The sequence below is a fragment of the Dioszegia hungarica genome, assembly GCF_025882075.1.
Source record: "Dioszegia hungarica strain PDD-24b-2 chromosome Unknown MKK02contig_11, whole genome shotgun sequence".
In the NCBI taxonomy this organism is placed as follows: domain Eukaryota; kingdom Fungi; phylum Basidiomycota; class Tremellomycetes; order Tremellales; family Bulleribasidiaceae; genus Dioszegia; species Dioszegia hungarica.
The window spans coordinates 393,888-409,343 of record NW_026515771.1 but is presented as its reverse complement, the minus strand read 5'-3'; the positions used below and the strand labels follow the sequence as shown (position 1 = coordinate 409,343).

Genomic DNA, 15,456 nt, shown 5'->3' with positions numbered 1-15,456 from the left:
GCGTCAATCCCAACTCCGGATGTCGGCGATCAATCGCCGGCATTACCTCTACCTCATGCGACTGCGGCTGCCACCTCGACCACACCTCCACCGCGTCACTCGCCTCCCCCCCGGCTACATCTTCTACCCTCATCACAACGACAACCCCTCCGCCATGTCCCGCATACTCGAATCCATCCACCCACCCCCCTTCCTCCCCAAATGCTCCATCTTTGACTATCTCTTTGGCGACCACCAATGCTACCCCACCCCCGACCCCAAGGGGATCGCCTTTATCGACGGGCTCTCTGGCAAGAAGGTCCAACGACAACAAGTCGCCCACCAAGCCCGTCAACTCGCGGCAGGGATCCGCTCCTTAGGCGTCAAACAAGGCGATGTCATGTTGATCTTTGGGATGAACAGTTACGAGTGGATCAATGCCTTACTTGGCGGTCAAGCCGCCGGAGTGGTCGTATCCCCAGCAAGCTATGCCTAGTAAGTCTACCTCGTACCTGGCTGATAGTTCTCCTCCAGAGCTACTCCACCAAATCAATGATTCCACCGCGTCCTTAATCTTTGTCGGGCCGCTCCTACTCGACACTCTACTCAAGGCTTTGGCCCTCCCCGACGCCCCCAAAATACCCCCCAGCCGCATCGTCCTCCTCTCCGATACATCCACGGCCGGGTACAAATCCATCTATGACCTCTGGCAGGCGCCACTCACACCGGAACCCTACGCCGAGAGCTCCACAGCCTACCTGTGCTACTCTTCTGGGACAACAGGAAGAGCCAAAGGAGTCGAGACCAGTCACCACAACATCACCAGTGAGATCCAGGCGCTCAACACGGTGTACGAACCTCTGGCGGATAAAGACGTGGTCCTGGGTATCCTGCCATTCTCGCACATCTACGGTAGGTCCAGCGACAACACAACTGACCTAGGCCTCAGCGTTGTCTTGCACCAGCCTCTCACCCGCGGGGTACCCGTCGTCATCCTACCCCGCTTCGAAGAGATCTCCGTCCTTTCTGCGATCGAAAAGTACAAAATCACCTGGGGCCTGGTCGTCCCGCCGGTCCTCATCGTCCTCATTCACTCCAAGAATGTCGGCAACAAACTCAAAAGTTTGAGGGGGCTAATGAGTGGAGCTGCGCCGCTCGGGCGAGAGCTCACAGCGACGTTTGAAAAGAAGTTCCCTTGGATCAAGGTCACCCAGGGGTGAGTCCCTTTGCATCCACGCTGATTAGGTATGGCCTCACGGAAACATCCCCGGTGACCCACGTCATGACGTTGGACGAGTCACGAACCCACTCGGGTCAGGTCGGGCGGTTGATGCCAACCTTCCAGGCGCGGCTGGTGGATGCGGAAAGCGGAAAGGATGCAGAACGAGGGGAGCTATGGCTGAGGGGGCCGTGCGTGATGAAGGGGTATTGGCGCAACGCCGAAGCGACGAGCAACACATTTGCCGAGGGAGGATGGTTCAAGACGGGCGATGTGGCGGTCGTCGCGGAGGACGGATACTTTGCGTGAGTCCTAGAAAAGCTCGGCTAAAATCAGCATTGTGGACCGCGTCAAGGAATTAATCAAGTACAAGGGTTTCCAAGGTGTGTTGCGAGTAGACAAAGCTGAAATAGTCCCTCCGGCGGAATTGGAAGCGCTCCTCTTGTCGAACGATCAAGTCGCCGACGCAGCCGTCATCGGGATCTGGTCCAAGGATCAAGCGACCGAACTCCCTCGAGCATACATTGTCCCCGCGACCAAGCCCGCAGACGCGGCGGCGTTTCGAAAGGAGATTGCCAAGTGGGTCGAGGGCAAGGTGGCGCATTACAAGAATCTGCGGGGAGGCGTGGTATTGATTGACGCTATACCCAAGAGTCCGAGTGGGAAGATTTTGAGAAAGGATCTGAGGCTGCTGGCCAAGGAGGAGAAAGCCAAGTTGTAGGGATATAGCCAAATTGTAGCGATCATATGTCAAAGTCATCCCTAGCGAGACGTGCGCACCACCCCTCCTCGTCGGTCTTGACAACCCACCCGCGCAGCTTGCCATTGGCAATCTCCTCCACCACACCATCACCCCCCGCTTTAACGGTAACGCCCATCCACGCAAAGTGCTCGAGCACGTCTGCTCTGAGCTGTTGTGACTTTTCGCCTATCCCACCCGAAAAGACAATCCCGTCAATGTCTTTGGTCGTCGCAAGGAGTTTGCACAGGTATTGGGACACATACCCGAGCAGCCGGTCGAGAAAGACATTGTAGGCGAGTCGGGCCTCGTCTGAATCGCCCATACGCTCGGTGATGGTGCCAAAGTTGGTCGTCCCCGCCAAGGCTTGTAGACCAGATTTTCTGCCATCAGCCAAGTCCACACGTGACCTACTTGTTCATGATCATCTCTGCGTTGGTAACCTTCATACCCTCCATCCCAGAATCTGCGGCGGCGTCGGGGGTGTGGTGAAAGATGGCCGTAGGGTCGATGGTACCACATCGTGTCCCCCCAATCAACCCCTCCAAGGGCGTCAAGCCCATCGCTACCATCAGCACTGAATGGATGCAACTCACAGGTATCTATGCTCTTGCCGTTGCGAATGCAACATGCCGATGCACCGCTGCCAAGATGCGCCACCACCACGTTGATAGCGCTTGGCTCTTTGTTCAAGTGTTTGGCGAGCGAGTCGACGATCGACGCGTAGGACAAGCCGTGAAAGCCGTACTTGCGCAGCGGCATTGGCTGGTCGATAGGGGAGGGCGGCAGCGCATACGTATACGTTTCGACGGGGATAGTTTGCTGCATCAGCGAGCTCGCACTAAGACTTACGTGGAAGAGAGTGTCGAACAAAAGCAGAGACTTGTGATCGGGAAGGGCGTCAAGGCATGACCGTACAGCGAGAACAGCGTGATGGTTCTATCAGCTACGAACGAGGGCAACTCACATGTAACGGGGCAAAGTCGGAAAGCTTGTCCATATCGGTCAGATCTTCAGTATGGTCCTTTGTAACCATGATGCCTTTCTTGTGGGTGCCTCCGTGAACACTGACTTAGCAGGAGAGGATAGCAGGCTCACATTCGGTGCGTGACGTATTTGATATCTTCATTTTTGACCACAGGGGAGAGCTGGTCAAGGAGTAGCGGTATGAGGTGGAGGTCTAATCAGCTTAATCATATCTAAACCTACGCTCAACCTTGTCTCCGTCCTCTCCCTCCTCATCCACATCCTTCCCATCAACACCCTCTGCCCAGACTACCTTGATCTTGACCTTTTCGCCCTTGGCGTTGATATTGCTGACATTGAGGGATGCGACATCGGCCAGGGGCTCCGCTTTGTCTGCAGGAACCTCGTACAGCTTCGCCTTGATGGATGAGGACCCACAATTGATGGCTAGGAGGTAGGTCGGCATTGTAGGCAATTAATGTACAACTTGTTCAAGCTCAGAAGCTGACCTTGAGGAATGAGGATTGCGGCGATGCCCGAGGTGCCGTAACGCTGTGCCTGAACTCTAAAATAGGGTCCGGCCGGCCAACCGGTTACCGCGTTACCGGCCGGCCCTTGTCATAGTAGTGCGACAACTTTGTGTTCATCTCTCAATCATCAATCAACTTCTCTCCTCAGGCCTCAACATCCACAATGCTTTCCAAACTCCTCCGCCCTGCTCGGTCCCTCCCATCCCGCGCAATCTATGCCCGGTCCTTCTCCACCTCGCCGATCGCTCGTGGCGTACAAGAAATCACTCGCCCCGCGATCGACACGCCACTCAGTCTGTGGAACTTTACCGAGGAGGAGAACATGATCCGAGAGACCGTGGCCAAGTTTGCCCAGGATGTCATCGCACCCAGAATGCGCGACATGGACGAGCGGGAAGAAATGGACCCAGTGCGTATCACACCGATCGCGCTGATTTTTAGGAAATCATCAAAGGCTTGTTTGACAATGGTTTCATGGGGATCGAAACCCCCACCGAGCTTGACGGCGCTGGATGCTCCTTCACCAGCGCCATTATCGCCGTGGAAGAACTCGCCAAGGTCGACGCGTCCGTCGCTGTCCTCTGCGATGTCCACAACACCCTCGTCAACACAGTCCTGCGCTTGTACGGTAGCGAAGCCATTCAGCAAAAGTGGCTTCCCGGTTTGGCCACCAACACTGTGAGTCGACACCTTTCCGCGCTAATGCCAGGTCGGAAGTTTCTGCCTCAGCGAGCCGAACGCTGGAAGTGACGCGTTTGGCCTCCAAACCACAGCCAAGAAAGACTCGGATGGTGGCTACATTCTCAACGGCAGCAAATCGTACGTCCCGCCTCGACCCCACTGACATCAGGTGGATCTCCAACTCTGCCGAAGCCGACACCTTTTTGGTATTTGCCAATGTCGACCCCTCCAAAGGCTACAAGGGTATCACCTGCTTCGTCATGTCCAAAGACATGGGCGTGCAAATCGCAAAGCGAGAGAAAAAGGCAAGTCTACCTTGAACCCGCTGACTTTTAGCTCGGTATCCGCTCCTCATCCACCTGTGTCCTCTCCTTTGACGACGTCAAGATCCCCAAGGAAAACATTGTCGGCGAAATTGGCAAGGGGTACAAAGTAAGTTCACCCAGACCATAGCTGATAGATCGCAATCGAAATCCTAAACGAAGGCCGAATCGGTATCGCCGCCCAGATGGTCGGTATCGCCCAAGGCGCGTTCGACCACGCCGTCACCTACGCCTACCAGCGAAAGCAATTCGGCAAGTACATTGGTGACTTTCAAAAGATGGGCCACGACTTTGCCGAGGCGGCCATCAAGATTGAGGCGGCACGCTTGTTGACGTACAACGCTGCGAGGCTCAAGGAGGAGGGACGGCCATTCACCCAGGAAGCAGCCATGGCCAAGTGAGTGCTGGCAAGGCATAGCTGACGTCAGGTGGTACGCCTCTACGATTGCTGGCGAGGTGACTGGCGCGGCTATCGAGTGGGCGGGCGGTGTTGGCTTTACTCGGGATTTGCCACTGGAAAAGTACTGGCGAGACTCCAAGATTGGGGCAATCTACGAGGGGACCAGCAACATCCAGCTCGAGACTATTGCCAAGCTGCTCAGGAAGCAGTACATTTCGTAGTTGTAACTGTACGCGCATCCGTCCCTCTGTATCGGGCATCTCCGTCACGAACGCGTCGAGATGAGTTTGAAAGTTGATCTTGTTCCAAGTCTTGTTCTTCCACTTTGCAATGCCCTAGATGCCTCCACGATCTCGTCGAAAGACTGCAGGACGCAGTCGGCGGACACCAGCCGAAGACGACAGTGATGACCCACTCGCCCTCAGTCCCCTCGACAGGCCGCGCAGCGTCAAGCATCACGCCCGTCCCCAGCGGTCAACCGACCGAGTCGTAGGCGGTGTCGAGCTGGCCGAAGGGGATCTCGTACCGCCCAGCGACGAGGAAGAGTTTGATGCCTGGGCGAGGGACACTGCGATAGCGAGAGCGAGGGAAGCATCCCCCACCGAGGAAGTGAGCATCCCTCTTACGTGGCTGACGATAGCAACCTCCGCCCGCAAAGTTCAGCCTCTTCTCCGATGACGATTCACTGGCTCTCTCCGACACCTGTGAGTACGATCCAGGCTTGAACTGATCATAGCCCATCGCACGGTCTCGTCGGTGCTCAGCTCTCCGCCCTCCCCTCGGCCGGTCCTCGCCCAAGTTCCTGCCCCAGAAGTCTCCGTCGTCTTTGAAACCTCCCCCGTCCCGCAGTCGCACGGCAGCGGCCACAACACACCTACACTCCGCACCTCATCTCAACCCGTCGACCCTGACCCCAGCGGCAGCCTTCCCATACTCACTACCTCGCCGCGTCCTCGGAGTCCATCCCAAACCGCCAATACAGCGCGCATCCCCCTCTTCTCACTCTCCACGCCCAAGCGGCGCTGCATGCCTGCAAATGTGTCGCCTCTGCGTCCATTTTCGCAGCCCATGTCGCCGCGACTTCCCCCGTCATCCTTCGAAAGCCAATATAATCAGCTCGGCGCTCATCACTCTCCAGCAGCCGTCGTGAACTCGCAACAGCCCCAGGTCATGTCATCACCGCCGGGCGCTGTTGTCCGGGCGTCAGCTGCTGTTCCGACGACAATGGCATCACAGAATGCAGCTCCTCGCCCCCCACCTGTCCAGCCGCAATACCGCGCGGAGCGGACATTCCGTACTCGCACGGCATTACAATTGCAACCCTACACTCGCGAGCGCCAAGTCTACGAGGCGGTTTTGCGCAAGGGCGGGCTCAAAAAGAGCAGGCTAGTACTGCCTAGAGATCCCAGCTCCGATGCAGAACCGCAGCCCGAATCCGAGTCGGAACTGTCGGACGCTCCGGTGCTCAAGCGGGCCTATCGCCATGTCACCGTGACCGAGGACGATCGTGCTGAATATTTTATTCAGCACGGCGCTCCGCCGGTCGATGATGAGGCAGGTTTGCAAAAACTCGCCAGAGGGAGGGTGAGGGCGGAGAAGCAGGCCAGGCGTCAGGCACGTGCTGAGCGCCGAGCGCAAGAGGAGTTTGACCGCCTGCTTCAGGTGAGTGTTGCGTCGACGTGGCTGATGACAGCCTGCGTCTTCACCGTTGCACTTCAATATTGCAGACATGTCTCCATCTCCAAACGCAGGACGGGTCGAAATCGAAAGGCAGGAGCGCCTGGAAGTAAGTGGCACATAGACCTCGCTGACAGTAGCCGTCCTCTCCCCTCCATTTCGCCCAGGGAGACCTTCAATCCCAATCTCAATCCCCCCAACTCATCTCTTCAGACGAATCAGAAACGCATGACCGTCGGACCAAAATCGCTGGGCGCATGCTCCCAGCTGTTCTGCTCAAGCGGCTGGAGCGTGACGCCGCCAACAAGGCGCAGGCTCGGCCGAAAAGCAAGCGTCAATCGTCGCCCAAGGCAGCACCCGGTCGAGCCATTCGCCGTCGCGGAGATGGCGAGGTGGACATTGCGGAAATGTTTGGCGGTGAAGAGTCGAGCGATGACTCTATCCAGCACTTTTCGCCCGTACCCCGGGACAAGACCAAAAAGACACGAGGTCCGCCAAGGGGTGCTCCTGGTCGAGCGCGTCGGCCCAGGGACACCCACGACCCCTCCCCCGTTGGCATCCCCTCTCCCGGCTCGACGAGCGAGTTCAGTCGAGAGTCCAGCTCGAATTCGGCCTCTCAGGCGGAAGAGGACAACCAAACCCTCGCACGACTCCACGAGGGCGACTTTGACACCATCATCCGCGGTAGAGCCCCTCGGCGCAAGCAACCGTCGGGTGTACGCCGGGTCAAGGCCAAACCCAAACCCAAACGCCCCACCATCCGCATGACGGAGCGGACAATCTTTGCGCGACGACCCCCACCCCAAAGCACAGATCTGCCGCACGACGATACTGTGGGCCAAGCCAAATCATGGGGAAATGTCGAAAAGTTCTCGTCAGACTTTGACATTTCCCCTCTCCCCACCGGTCTCGAATGTTCGGGCTTTCCCATACCCCGGCTCGCTCAGCTCGTCGACATTTGTCAAGGGAGCCTCACGGCCGAGACGCTCAGCGCAGAGCATCTCGGCATCGTGTTTGATCTGGAAACCCCAGAAGCGGTCCCGGAATCGGTCGAGCGTTACTTTGCGCTCCTTCACGAGCTCGTCTCCCTCGAGGCGTCCGAGGTGGTCTCCTTCCTGACCACGGCGGTGCAGCGCGACGAAACACTCGCGCAGCACCTCGTGGTGCAGCTAGACCAGCTCGAAGCCAAGATCGGATTGCACGTGGAGAGTGCGGGCGGAGTCTTTGACCGAGACCGGCGGGGGACAATCATGGGAATGCTCTGGTACATTCTGGAGCTCCGGATCGTGACGGCCAAAAAGTGGGGGGTAGGCGAAGCGGCGGTCGAGACCACCGCGTCCACCCTCTACCGCCTTTTGCTCTTGGCCGGCTTCGACAAGGCCATCCGCCCCCTCAAAATCTGCCTTCGCGGCGAGTCGATCAACGGCCGGATGACCGATACCCTGACGTGCTACTGGATAGCCGTATCCCACGCGGTCGAGGCGTATGCGGGCGACCCCGACGTCCTCGTCCGCATCCTGCTCCGAGCAGCAGACGAGGCGTTCGCGTTTGACCTCGTCGGGCCAATCGCTTCCGAGCGCATCTGGTACATCACTTTTGGCCTATGCGCCATTCTCCAATTCGACGAGCAGGGACGGACCACGGAACGCTACCAACCCCTCGCCCGCTGGGGCTTGGTCCGCAAAGCCCTCGGTACCATCAAGATCGCCCACGAGGACGAGAGCGAGGGCAATGCCTTTCGCGGAAGGGACCGGTACATCCGCGTCATGATGGCGCGGTGCGTCCGGCTCTCGGCGGTGTGGAAATGGGGCTTTGACCGCGAGTCCTTCCCCATCATCACGCGCGACCTCGGGACCACCTTCAAACAGCGCCAGTACCGCAACTTTCCCTCGGAACCACCGGTCGACTATCCCGAGTGGATCGTGGCGTATGATATTGCCCAGACCACCCTCCCGGAATCCAAGCACGAGACTGCATTCGAAATGTACCTCCGCTTGGTCTGCGTCGCGGCGGCAGACACGGTCAACGCATCCAACCAAGTCCAGCATGACCTCAAGGATATCCAGCGGTTAATCATGGCCATCACCCCTGTCAGCCCGGTCAAGTTCAATCGCCTCTTCCCCCCCACTCCGCGACAGCTCGCCCAGTTAATCAATCGCTATTCCGCCATGGTCGCTGCATGCTACTTTACCCCTTCCATCCTGGTTTGGCTCCTCGCCAATTCCCGCAAATGGATCGCCTTTGAATCGGCCGACCTCGACTCGCGCCAAGTCACTATCCGTGGCTTGATGTACGTCGCGGTCGCATGTCGCGGTTCGGTCCAGCCCATCATCAGTCGTCTGGGCGAAATCATGCAGCTCCTGCAGGCGGAGCTAGACTCGGGACCATCGGTAGAGACACGCCGCACCATGGTACTGGTTGTCAGCTGCTTTCGACAAATGATTCTGCAGCAGTCGTTCGAAGCGGAGGCGGGTCCGCCTGTCTATCCCGATATCAGCTTGCTCGATCCAAGTGAGTCCAGTGTCGAGCGAGCTGACGGCAGGTTGGACATCGCGCATCTTTGACCTCTCGGCCAAGGACTATCGGTCCGGATTGGAAGTCGTCAGTGCGATCCAGGCGTTCCTTGATGCGCGAATGGCCGCTCTGCCTGCAAGCGCCAAGCGAGCCAGAGAGGAACGCCTAGAGAGTCAGGACGACTACGGCTCGTTTGGCTTTGAGCTGGACCCGGCGACAGTTGCACAGCTAGGCGGAGAGGGGCAGCCGGTGGTCACCGAAGACTCCAAACTCGCAACGGTGAGTTCCGGCAGGGACAGTCTGACTCTAGATACTGGAAGAGGCTGTATCGCCTCGCATCTATCGCCTGCTGTCGGACATCCTCGGCACTAGCACGTCAAGCAATGAGCGCTCAGAACTGGTCGATCGTCTTTCTGCCTGCTGGGCAGACTGCGCCGCCATTCTTGTCGTGGATCATCGCCGCCTGGTGAGTCGCCCCATGGCCTGGCTAATGACAGGACTGGACAACCTTCATTGGCCCTTTCGGTTCCCAATCCTGGCTTCGCTTCAGCGACGAAAGCGGCCGAGTCCAGGTGGGGTTGCGCTTCATGCTCGCCGTGATACAGCTCGACGCCACGGCATTCGCAGCTCATCCCTCCGAATTCATCAGCCTCTTCTTTTCGGTCATTGGCGCGGAACGGATGACCATCGAGCACAAATTCATCTCGGCCCTTTTTGCTACACCGGCCCTTCTCGCACACCCGCTGTTTGACGGCGTTCATGCTCTACATCTGGGGAACGACCTCTCGCAAGAGGACGTTTTTGGCACTCGCATTGCCCTTCTTGACAGTAAGTCCTCCGCCGGCATTGCTGATGCAGTCCTGCTTGCAAACATCGGATCGGCATTTGCGACTGCCTCGCGAGGCGAGAAACCATTTCTGTATCGTTGTGTCAACGATTTGGTCTCAGGCCTGCACCGATGTCTCAAGGTGAGCACTGTGGCGCCGCCTGCTGACCAGCAGGATCTGCCCGAGGGTCTCCGCAAGCGGGCCTACCAAACCACCGCCGAGGAGATTGTGCGTCTGGTCCACAGCCATCTTGGAACATTTGTCACGCCTTCTATAGTTCCCGGTCTAAAATCATTTCCGGCTGCAACTTAGGGGTTGAGATGCATCATCATATTCTCTATACGTGCAGCGCCCCAAGCAGAATCTGTCACTACTGCCTGCTTAGATTCCGATTCGCAGTTGAATCCAGAGTGAGTGTATCTCAGAGAGTGACCGAGCATAGGGTGAAATATAGCCCGTGACAGCTCTGAACATGCAAGGTGCGCCAAGTACTGCTGAACGTCTGTACCTCGTAACAAACAATGGCCTGTGGACGGGAGCTGAGCACGACCGCAGATCGGTTCTGCGACGGGCAAAAGGGCAAAAGGTAAGTGCAGCAGCACGCCCTCGTTCGGAAAATGCATCCTTGGGCGCACAGCAGCTGCGGGCTTGTGCTGAGCTTAGCAAAGTGCGACTCATTCCTCACCTGCTTGTTTCAATGGTCGCAACGAGTGACAGTGATACGTGGTGTACAAGTCGGGCCCGTAGCTGTGGCGATCTTCACGGTGGTTTACTTCCCTTGTCGATTCAGCCTGCGCGGTCAGGTGTGGCTGGTCACGGTCAAGCACGACTTTGCACACAAGTAAAGCTTTCGCCTGCATCCATTCCGCACGATGGAGTGCGCGGCGAATACTCAGGGAGTTGTGCAGGAAAGACCTAGATTCATTGACCCTTACAAACTTCTGCTGCTACTGTGTCTACATTCCGACTTCCTATAACCCTGCTATCCCCTACTGGACCATATCCCCGCCCCGCGCCGCGCTCCGCCATGACCCAACTAGTAAGGATACTTGGTCGGCGCCCCAGTTGCCGCCAAAGTCCTGTTCTGCTTGATCAGGACAAACCTCATCCCCCAAGCGCAAAGAGCGCAGAGGAGCGAGAACCCAGCCATAGCCGACATGGCGATAGTGTACCGGGGACGATCGTCGTTGCGGAAGAGGTAGGGAGTGTAGATGAAGGAGGCGTTCGAGATGGAAGTCATCATGGCAATGACTACGGCCTTCTTTTCGAGGGATTGCGAGCAGACCGTAGCCGCCCAACCGAGGATGATGGAGTTGACACCGTACGTCCCGATGGTAAAGACGCACATGGCAAAGTACCGAACCCCCACGTTGAGCGTGGCCGGCGCAAGCGCAAAGCCGACGATGGCGATGGCTTTGCAGGCGGTGATGTGCCAAGTACGTTCATTGTACTTGCCCGAGGTGAGGGAGACGGTGATGGAAAAGATGCCGGCGATGAGGTAAGGGGGGCAGGTGAGAACGAGGGTGATGATTTGGTTGAAGCCGAGGGTCTCGATGACGGAGGGGAAGAAGTTCTTGAACCCATTGGCAGAGCTGAAGTCAGCAGAGCCAAGACTATACTCACAGATGGAGGTTCTGCATGAGGCAGAAGAGCCAGACGCGCGGGTCCGACACGGCCTGACGGAGACCGGTCCAGACTGATCCAGGCTCGTGAGAGTCGACCCTGTCGCGCTGGAGACGGTCATGGGCGAACTGTCGCTCGTCCGGAGTGAGCCAACGGGTGTTGAGGGGAGAATCGGGCAGGAAGGGGTACGCGCAGATCGCGACCACGCCTGTAGCCGAGCCCTGATGTCAGCTGAGCATGCAGACAACGCACCTGAATGATAAACAGCCACTGCCAACCAGCGAATCCGAGCTTGCCGTCGAGCTGGAAGATGCCAGCGGCGATGAGACCGGCAAAGGCGGTGGCGAGGATGTTGCCCGTGTACAAAATAGCGATACGGGTGGCGACTTCGGTCCGAGTGTAAAAGTTGGAGATGATGAGGAGGGCTCCTGGGTCTGGGATCAGCCAAGTTACAGCCTCACACTCACAGTAAGGGGCCTCGACAACACCGAGGAAGAAGCGAGTGACGAGGAGACCGGTAAAATTCTTCGAAAAGGCCGTACTGATCGAGATGGCGGCCCAAGTCATCATGATGCAGCACAAGAAGAGACTTGGCTTGACGCGGGTGATGAGCATGTTGGAGGGGATACCAAAGATGACGTAGCCGGCAAAGAGGATCGAGACGCAGGTCTGGTACTGGACATCGGTCATGTTGAGGTCCTGGACGAGGGTGGATAGCTTGGCGAGAGCGATGGCGTTGCGGTCAAGACTGCTTGTCAGCGGGGACTGAGGACGACCTACTAGTTGAGCCAGTACATGGACCACAGCGAAGTCTACTATCAGCTCAACCCCGAGGTGGAACGCACCATAATGTAAAGGTCGAGCTTGCGGACGAGCTAAAGTCAGCAATGTCTCACAAAGGACCCACCTTGATCTCGCGCGGGTCGGTCTTTTGGGCGAAGCCAGAGTAGTCGACCTTGTCCTGAGGAAGGACCTTCTCGTTGATGGAAGCGGCTTCGGCATCGTAGGCGGTCTCGAGCATGTCGATCTGAGCCTTGTCCTCAATGTCGCCAGACTGGCGCCGGTTGTTGAAAGTGGACATGGTGAATGAGGCCGTGAGGGGTGAGTGTGGGGAGGGGGTGCCCCGCGACTGGTTATATATGCGAGAGGGGCCCATCGGGACGCCATCCTATCCGCACCTCATTTCGAATATCTGATTGCAGTCTTGGCAGCTGCACCCAGATCAAGCGGCTGATCGCCAGTTAGCGGTATGCGGGGGTACCCGCAACTGATTTCGAATTTTGGATTGCTCTCTTGGCAGCGCCCCATTCCAGGTCGCCAGCCCGCATTGATTGCTAGTGAGCGTATGGTCAATATGGGGCAGATCTGGGCAGATAAGCAGATCAGCCGCAGCGTTACCCCGGACAGCCCCGGACAGTGCGGGGATTGCGGTATTTTTACGACATGCCAAGGAATGTCTCCGTGCCTGGTTTCAGTGTCCGCCCCTCTTTGCCGCGGTGATCATTCGGTCGTTGTCGGTTCTGATCGGGTGATCTCGGAACAGGCGAGTCGCCAAGAAGGTAGTCACCTCTGGGCAGTGCTTGGCAACTACTTGCCGATCTGGCTCTATGGATGTTACGGTTAGTGACGGCTGGATTACGTTCGTACCGGCGCCGATTTACCGAGAACCGGAGACACAGGAGACACGGCAGTGACACGGCGCGCTTTGGCTGGTATCAGATGTTGCGAGGGATTAGCAACCAAACTCTGCCAGATCAGCGGGCGCCGTCGACGTTCGACAGCCAGTCTGACGCTTACCTGAGTTGCTGCAGCTTGTGTTGATGAAGTTTGCCCGCTTGATCGAGTGCGACCATGGTCATGTCAATATGATATCAGCCTGGAAACAGCTTCAGTAAGTGAGCGCATAGTATATAGCATATACAAATACAATTACTCTGAGGCCCCATCCGACCCCTCATCGTCATCCTCGGCGTCCTGCTCCGTCTCCTCATCGCTCTCGTCAAAGACGCCAATGTCGCCGGGCCGCCGCAGCGTAGCCAGGAGTTGATCCAGCTCGGCAAAGTTTTGATTGTCATGGGCGAACCGCCGGTGCTTCTTGGACGCTAGATGCTAATGTCAGCCTATTCGCGGGTCCACTCACGATTGAAAGATCTGGGTAGCGCAATCGGCAATTCTCGCAGTACCCCGCCGCCGTGTCCTGTTCCTTGCCGCCCTGACAATGAACCTTTTCATGGTTTGCCACTCTGATCTCCTTGCTATACACTTCCTCCTTGGGCTCCCGCGTGCGCCTCAGCATCTCAACCACCTGCTCCTGCGTACTAAAAAGCCTTGGGGGCGGGGCCGAGCCGGTGGACGCTCGTCGCTGAGGTGCAAAGAGGTCATTGGGCTGATTGTGCTTGACCGCCGCGAGGCGCGCGTTGCCCTTGAGCACCTGTACCCGCTTGGACAGCTGCTTGATGGCGCGATCTTTAGCCGAGCCGAGGGTAGCGGTAAAGGGGGAGGGGTTGGCGTTGGAGGTGGATGCGATATTGGAGGTAAGGACGACGCTATTGCCAGATGCGATTTGGTAGGGGGCGGGAGGGGGAAGGTCGGGCGTGCCAGAGATGTTGCGCATGGAAGTAGCGCGTCGTAGCTCGCCGGGAGGACGCTCACCCGCATAGGGCTTGCACTCGACGTAGAGCGACCATGCCCGTGCCCGCCGATCGACGGGTGAGGTGTCCGACTGGATGGTGCGAAGAAAGGTGTCGTGGAGGACTGGCCATTCAGGCTGACCGCCGGGGTATTCTTTGATCATGATGGGCCGATGCCGACCGATGGCGTCTTCGATGAGGACGTATTTGCTTCCCGGTTTAAAGTAGTAGTGGTCCGGGCGAGGGGCAGTACTGTCCCGTTCCCTTGTGCCATGCAGGCGCTCATCCTCGAGGAGGGTGCGGAGAGAGTCTGCAGCTGCGACCTCGACGGGGGAGATGTGGGAAACGAGCTCGCCGAGTTCTACATCAGCTCAGTCTTGCTCAAACTTACTCTTCATATCCCACACCTTCATGCCCATATCCCTGGCCTTGTCGGCTAAACCCATAGCGCCTCTCTTCTGGGGCGAAGATCCGCCTCGGATGATAAGATGGGTAACTTTGTGATGGAAAAAGGCATCGACAGACTGCGTCAGCTCGGCCTAGCCTAAACTTACTGCTCCTAATCTCAACACCCTCTGGCGCAACATCCGCCCTGCTGCATCGTCGACCCCAGACTCAAAGTGAAGCGTCAAGGTGGGAAAGACTTTGATCCACTTGGCCACCCATTTCTCATCTACTTTGCGTGGACGAGCCTCCTCTACGCGCTTGACCTCCTCGACCTTGGGACGTTTGGGCGGATTGGCGGCGGCGGTGGCTTTGGACTCGAGCGGCCGCTTGGCGCGTGCTTGGTGAAAAAGATTCTCATTGGTGCGTGCTTGAGCTCGCGGTGATGCTGTCGAAAAGACATCCGCTTTGGGGGCGGGGCAAGGGGGTTTGGAAATGGGCTGGCCAAAGACGGCGAGTCCGACATTGTAGTCGACCGAGCCGAGAGCGCGACCTGGGGTGGGTTTGTTTGGCCGAGCCCTGCTTGCTGGGAGTGGCATGATGGAGGGGAGGAGGGACATGCTGGAGTGCAGGTGTCGCTGTAGTCTATATAGGCATCAGAGTTATCGCTTATGGGTAGAGGAGAATGAACAAGTGACGCGACGAAATCAAAAGTCAACAACCGCGCAAGGTATACATGGGCTTGACGCTGACGCGCCTAATTACGGTAGTGCGACCAAGCCTATTTCTGGTACCGCTACGCTGGAAGTAGTGGTGGACTTCAAAGTGAGGTCTCAAGTGGACAATGCTCTGTGCACCCGCACGCATCGCAGACAGTCTCAACAGCATTATACTGCATCGAAGCAGTCCCCCAACCAGGCAATGTCCGTTCTTCCGTTTCCCAAAGCTAACACCCCATTCCGCC

General features: G+C 57.6%; 5 protein-coding genes across 5 annotated transcripts; 2 read left to right on the top strand and 3 right to left on the bottom strand.

Moving 5' to 3' along the window:
* Positions 1–154: 154 nt before the first annotated feature.
* MKK02DRAFT_34284 (AMP binding protein) lies at positions 155–1,919 on the top strand (the record flags this gene model as incomplete). The annotated part of the gene is made up of 6 exons (XM_053088893.1): positions 155–474; positions 503–891; positions 922–1,195; positions 1,225–1,503; positions 1,535–1,581; positions 1,612–1,919. 6 exons carry the CDS (start codon positions 155–157, stop codon positions 1,917–1,919), a joined length of 1,617 nt encoding a protein of 538 aa, XP_052944497.1.
* A 22-nt stretch (positions 1,920–1,941) lies between these two features.
* MKK02DRAFT_34283 (Acetokinase family-domain-containing protein) lies at positions 1,942–3,369 on the bottom strand (the record flags this gene model as incomplete). Its single annotated transcript, XM_053088892.1, has 7 exons — positions 1,942–2,320; positions 2,352–2,502; positions 2,534–2,759; positions 2,790–2,876; positions 2,905–3,004; positions 3,036–3,117; positions 3,147–3,369. 7 exons carry the CDS (start codon positions 3,367–3,369, stop codon positions 1,942–1,944), a joined length of 1,248 nt encoding a protein of 415 aa, XP_052944496.1.
* Positions 3,370–3,596: 227 nt separating this feature from the next.
* Positions 3,597–5,058, top strand: MKK02DRAFT_34282 (putative acyl-CoA oxidase; the record flags this gene model as incomplete). The annotated part of the gene is made up of 7 exons (XM_053088891.1): positions 3,597–3,842; positions 3,875–4,111; positions 4,143–4,252; positions 4,284–4,419; positions 4,451–4,546; positions 4,575–4,834; positions 4,866–5,058. The coding sequence occupies 7 exons, from the start codon at positions 3,597–3,599 to the stop codon at positions 5,056–5,058; spliced, it is 1,278 nt and encodes a 425-aa protein (XP_052944495.1).
* A 5,833-nt stretch (positions 5,059–10,891) lies between these two features.
* On the bottom strand, positions 10,892–12,559 carry MKK02DRAFT_34278 (major facilitator superfamily domain-containing protein; the record flags this gene model as incomplete). Its single annotated transcript, XM_053088890.1, has 7 exons — positions 10,892–11,447; positions 11,479–11,699; positions 11,731–11,912; positions 11,946–12,226; positions 12,259–12,290; positions 12,324–12,353; positions 12,386–12,559. 7 exons carry the CDS (start codon positions 12,557–12,559, stop codon positions 10,892–10,894), a joined length of 1,476 nt encoding a protein of 491 aa, XP_052944494.1.
* Positions 12,560–13,407: 848 nt separating this feature from the next.
* MKK02DRAFT_16582 (Dfp1/Him1, central region-domain-containing protein) lies at positions 13,408–15,091 on the bottom strand (the record flags this gene model as incomplete). Its single annotated transcript, XM_053085654.1, has 4 exons — positions 13,408–13,587; positions 13,619–14,469; positions 14,500–14,632; positions 14,663–15,091. The coding sequence occupies 4 exons, from the start codon at positions 15,089–15,091 to the stop codon at positions 13,408–13,410; spliced, it is 1,593 nt and encodes a 530-aa protein (XP_052944493.1).
* Positions 15,092–15,456: the final 365 nt, after the last annotated feature.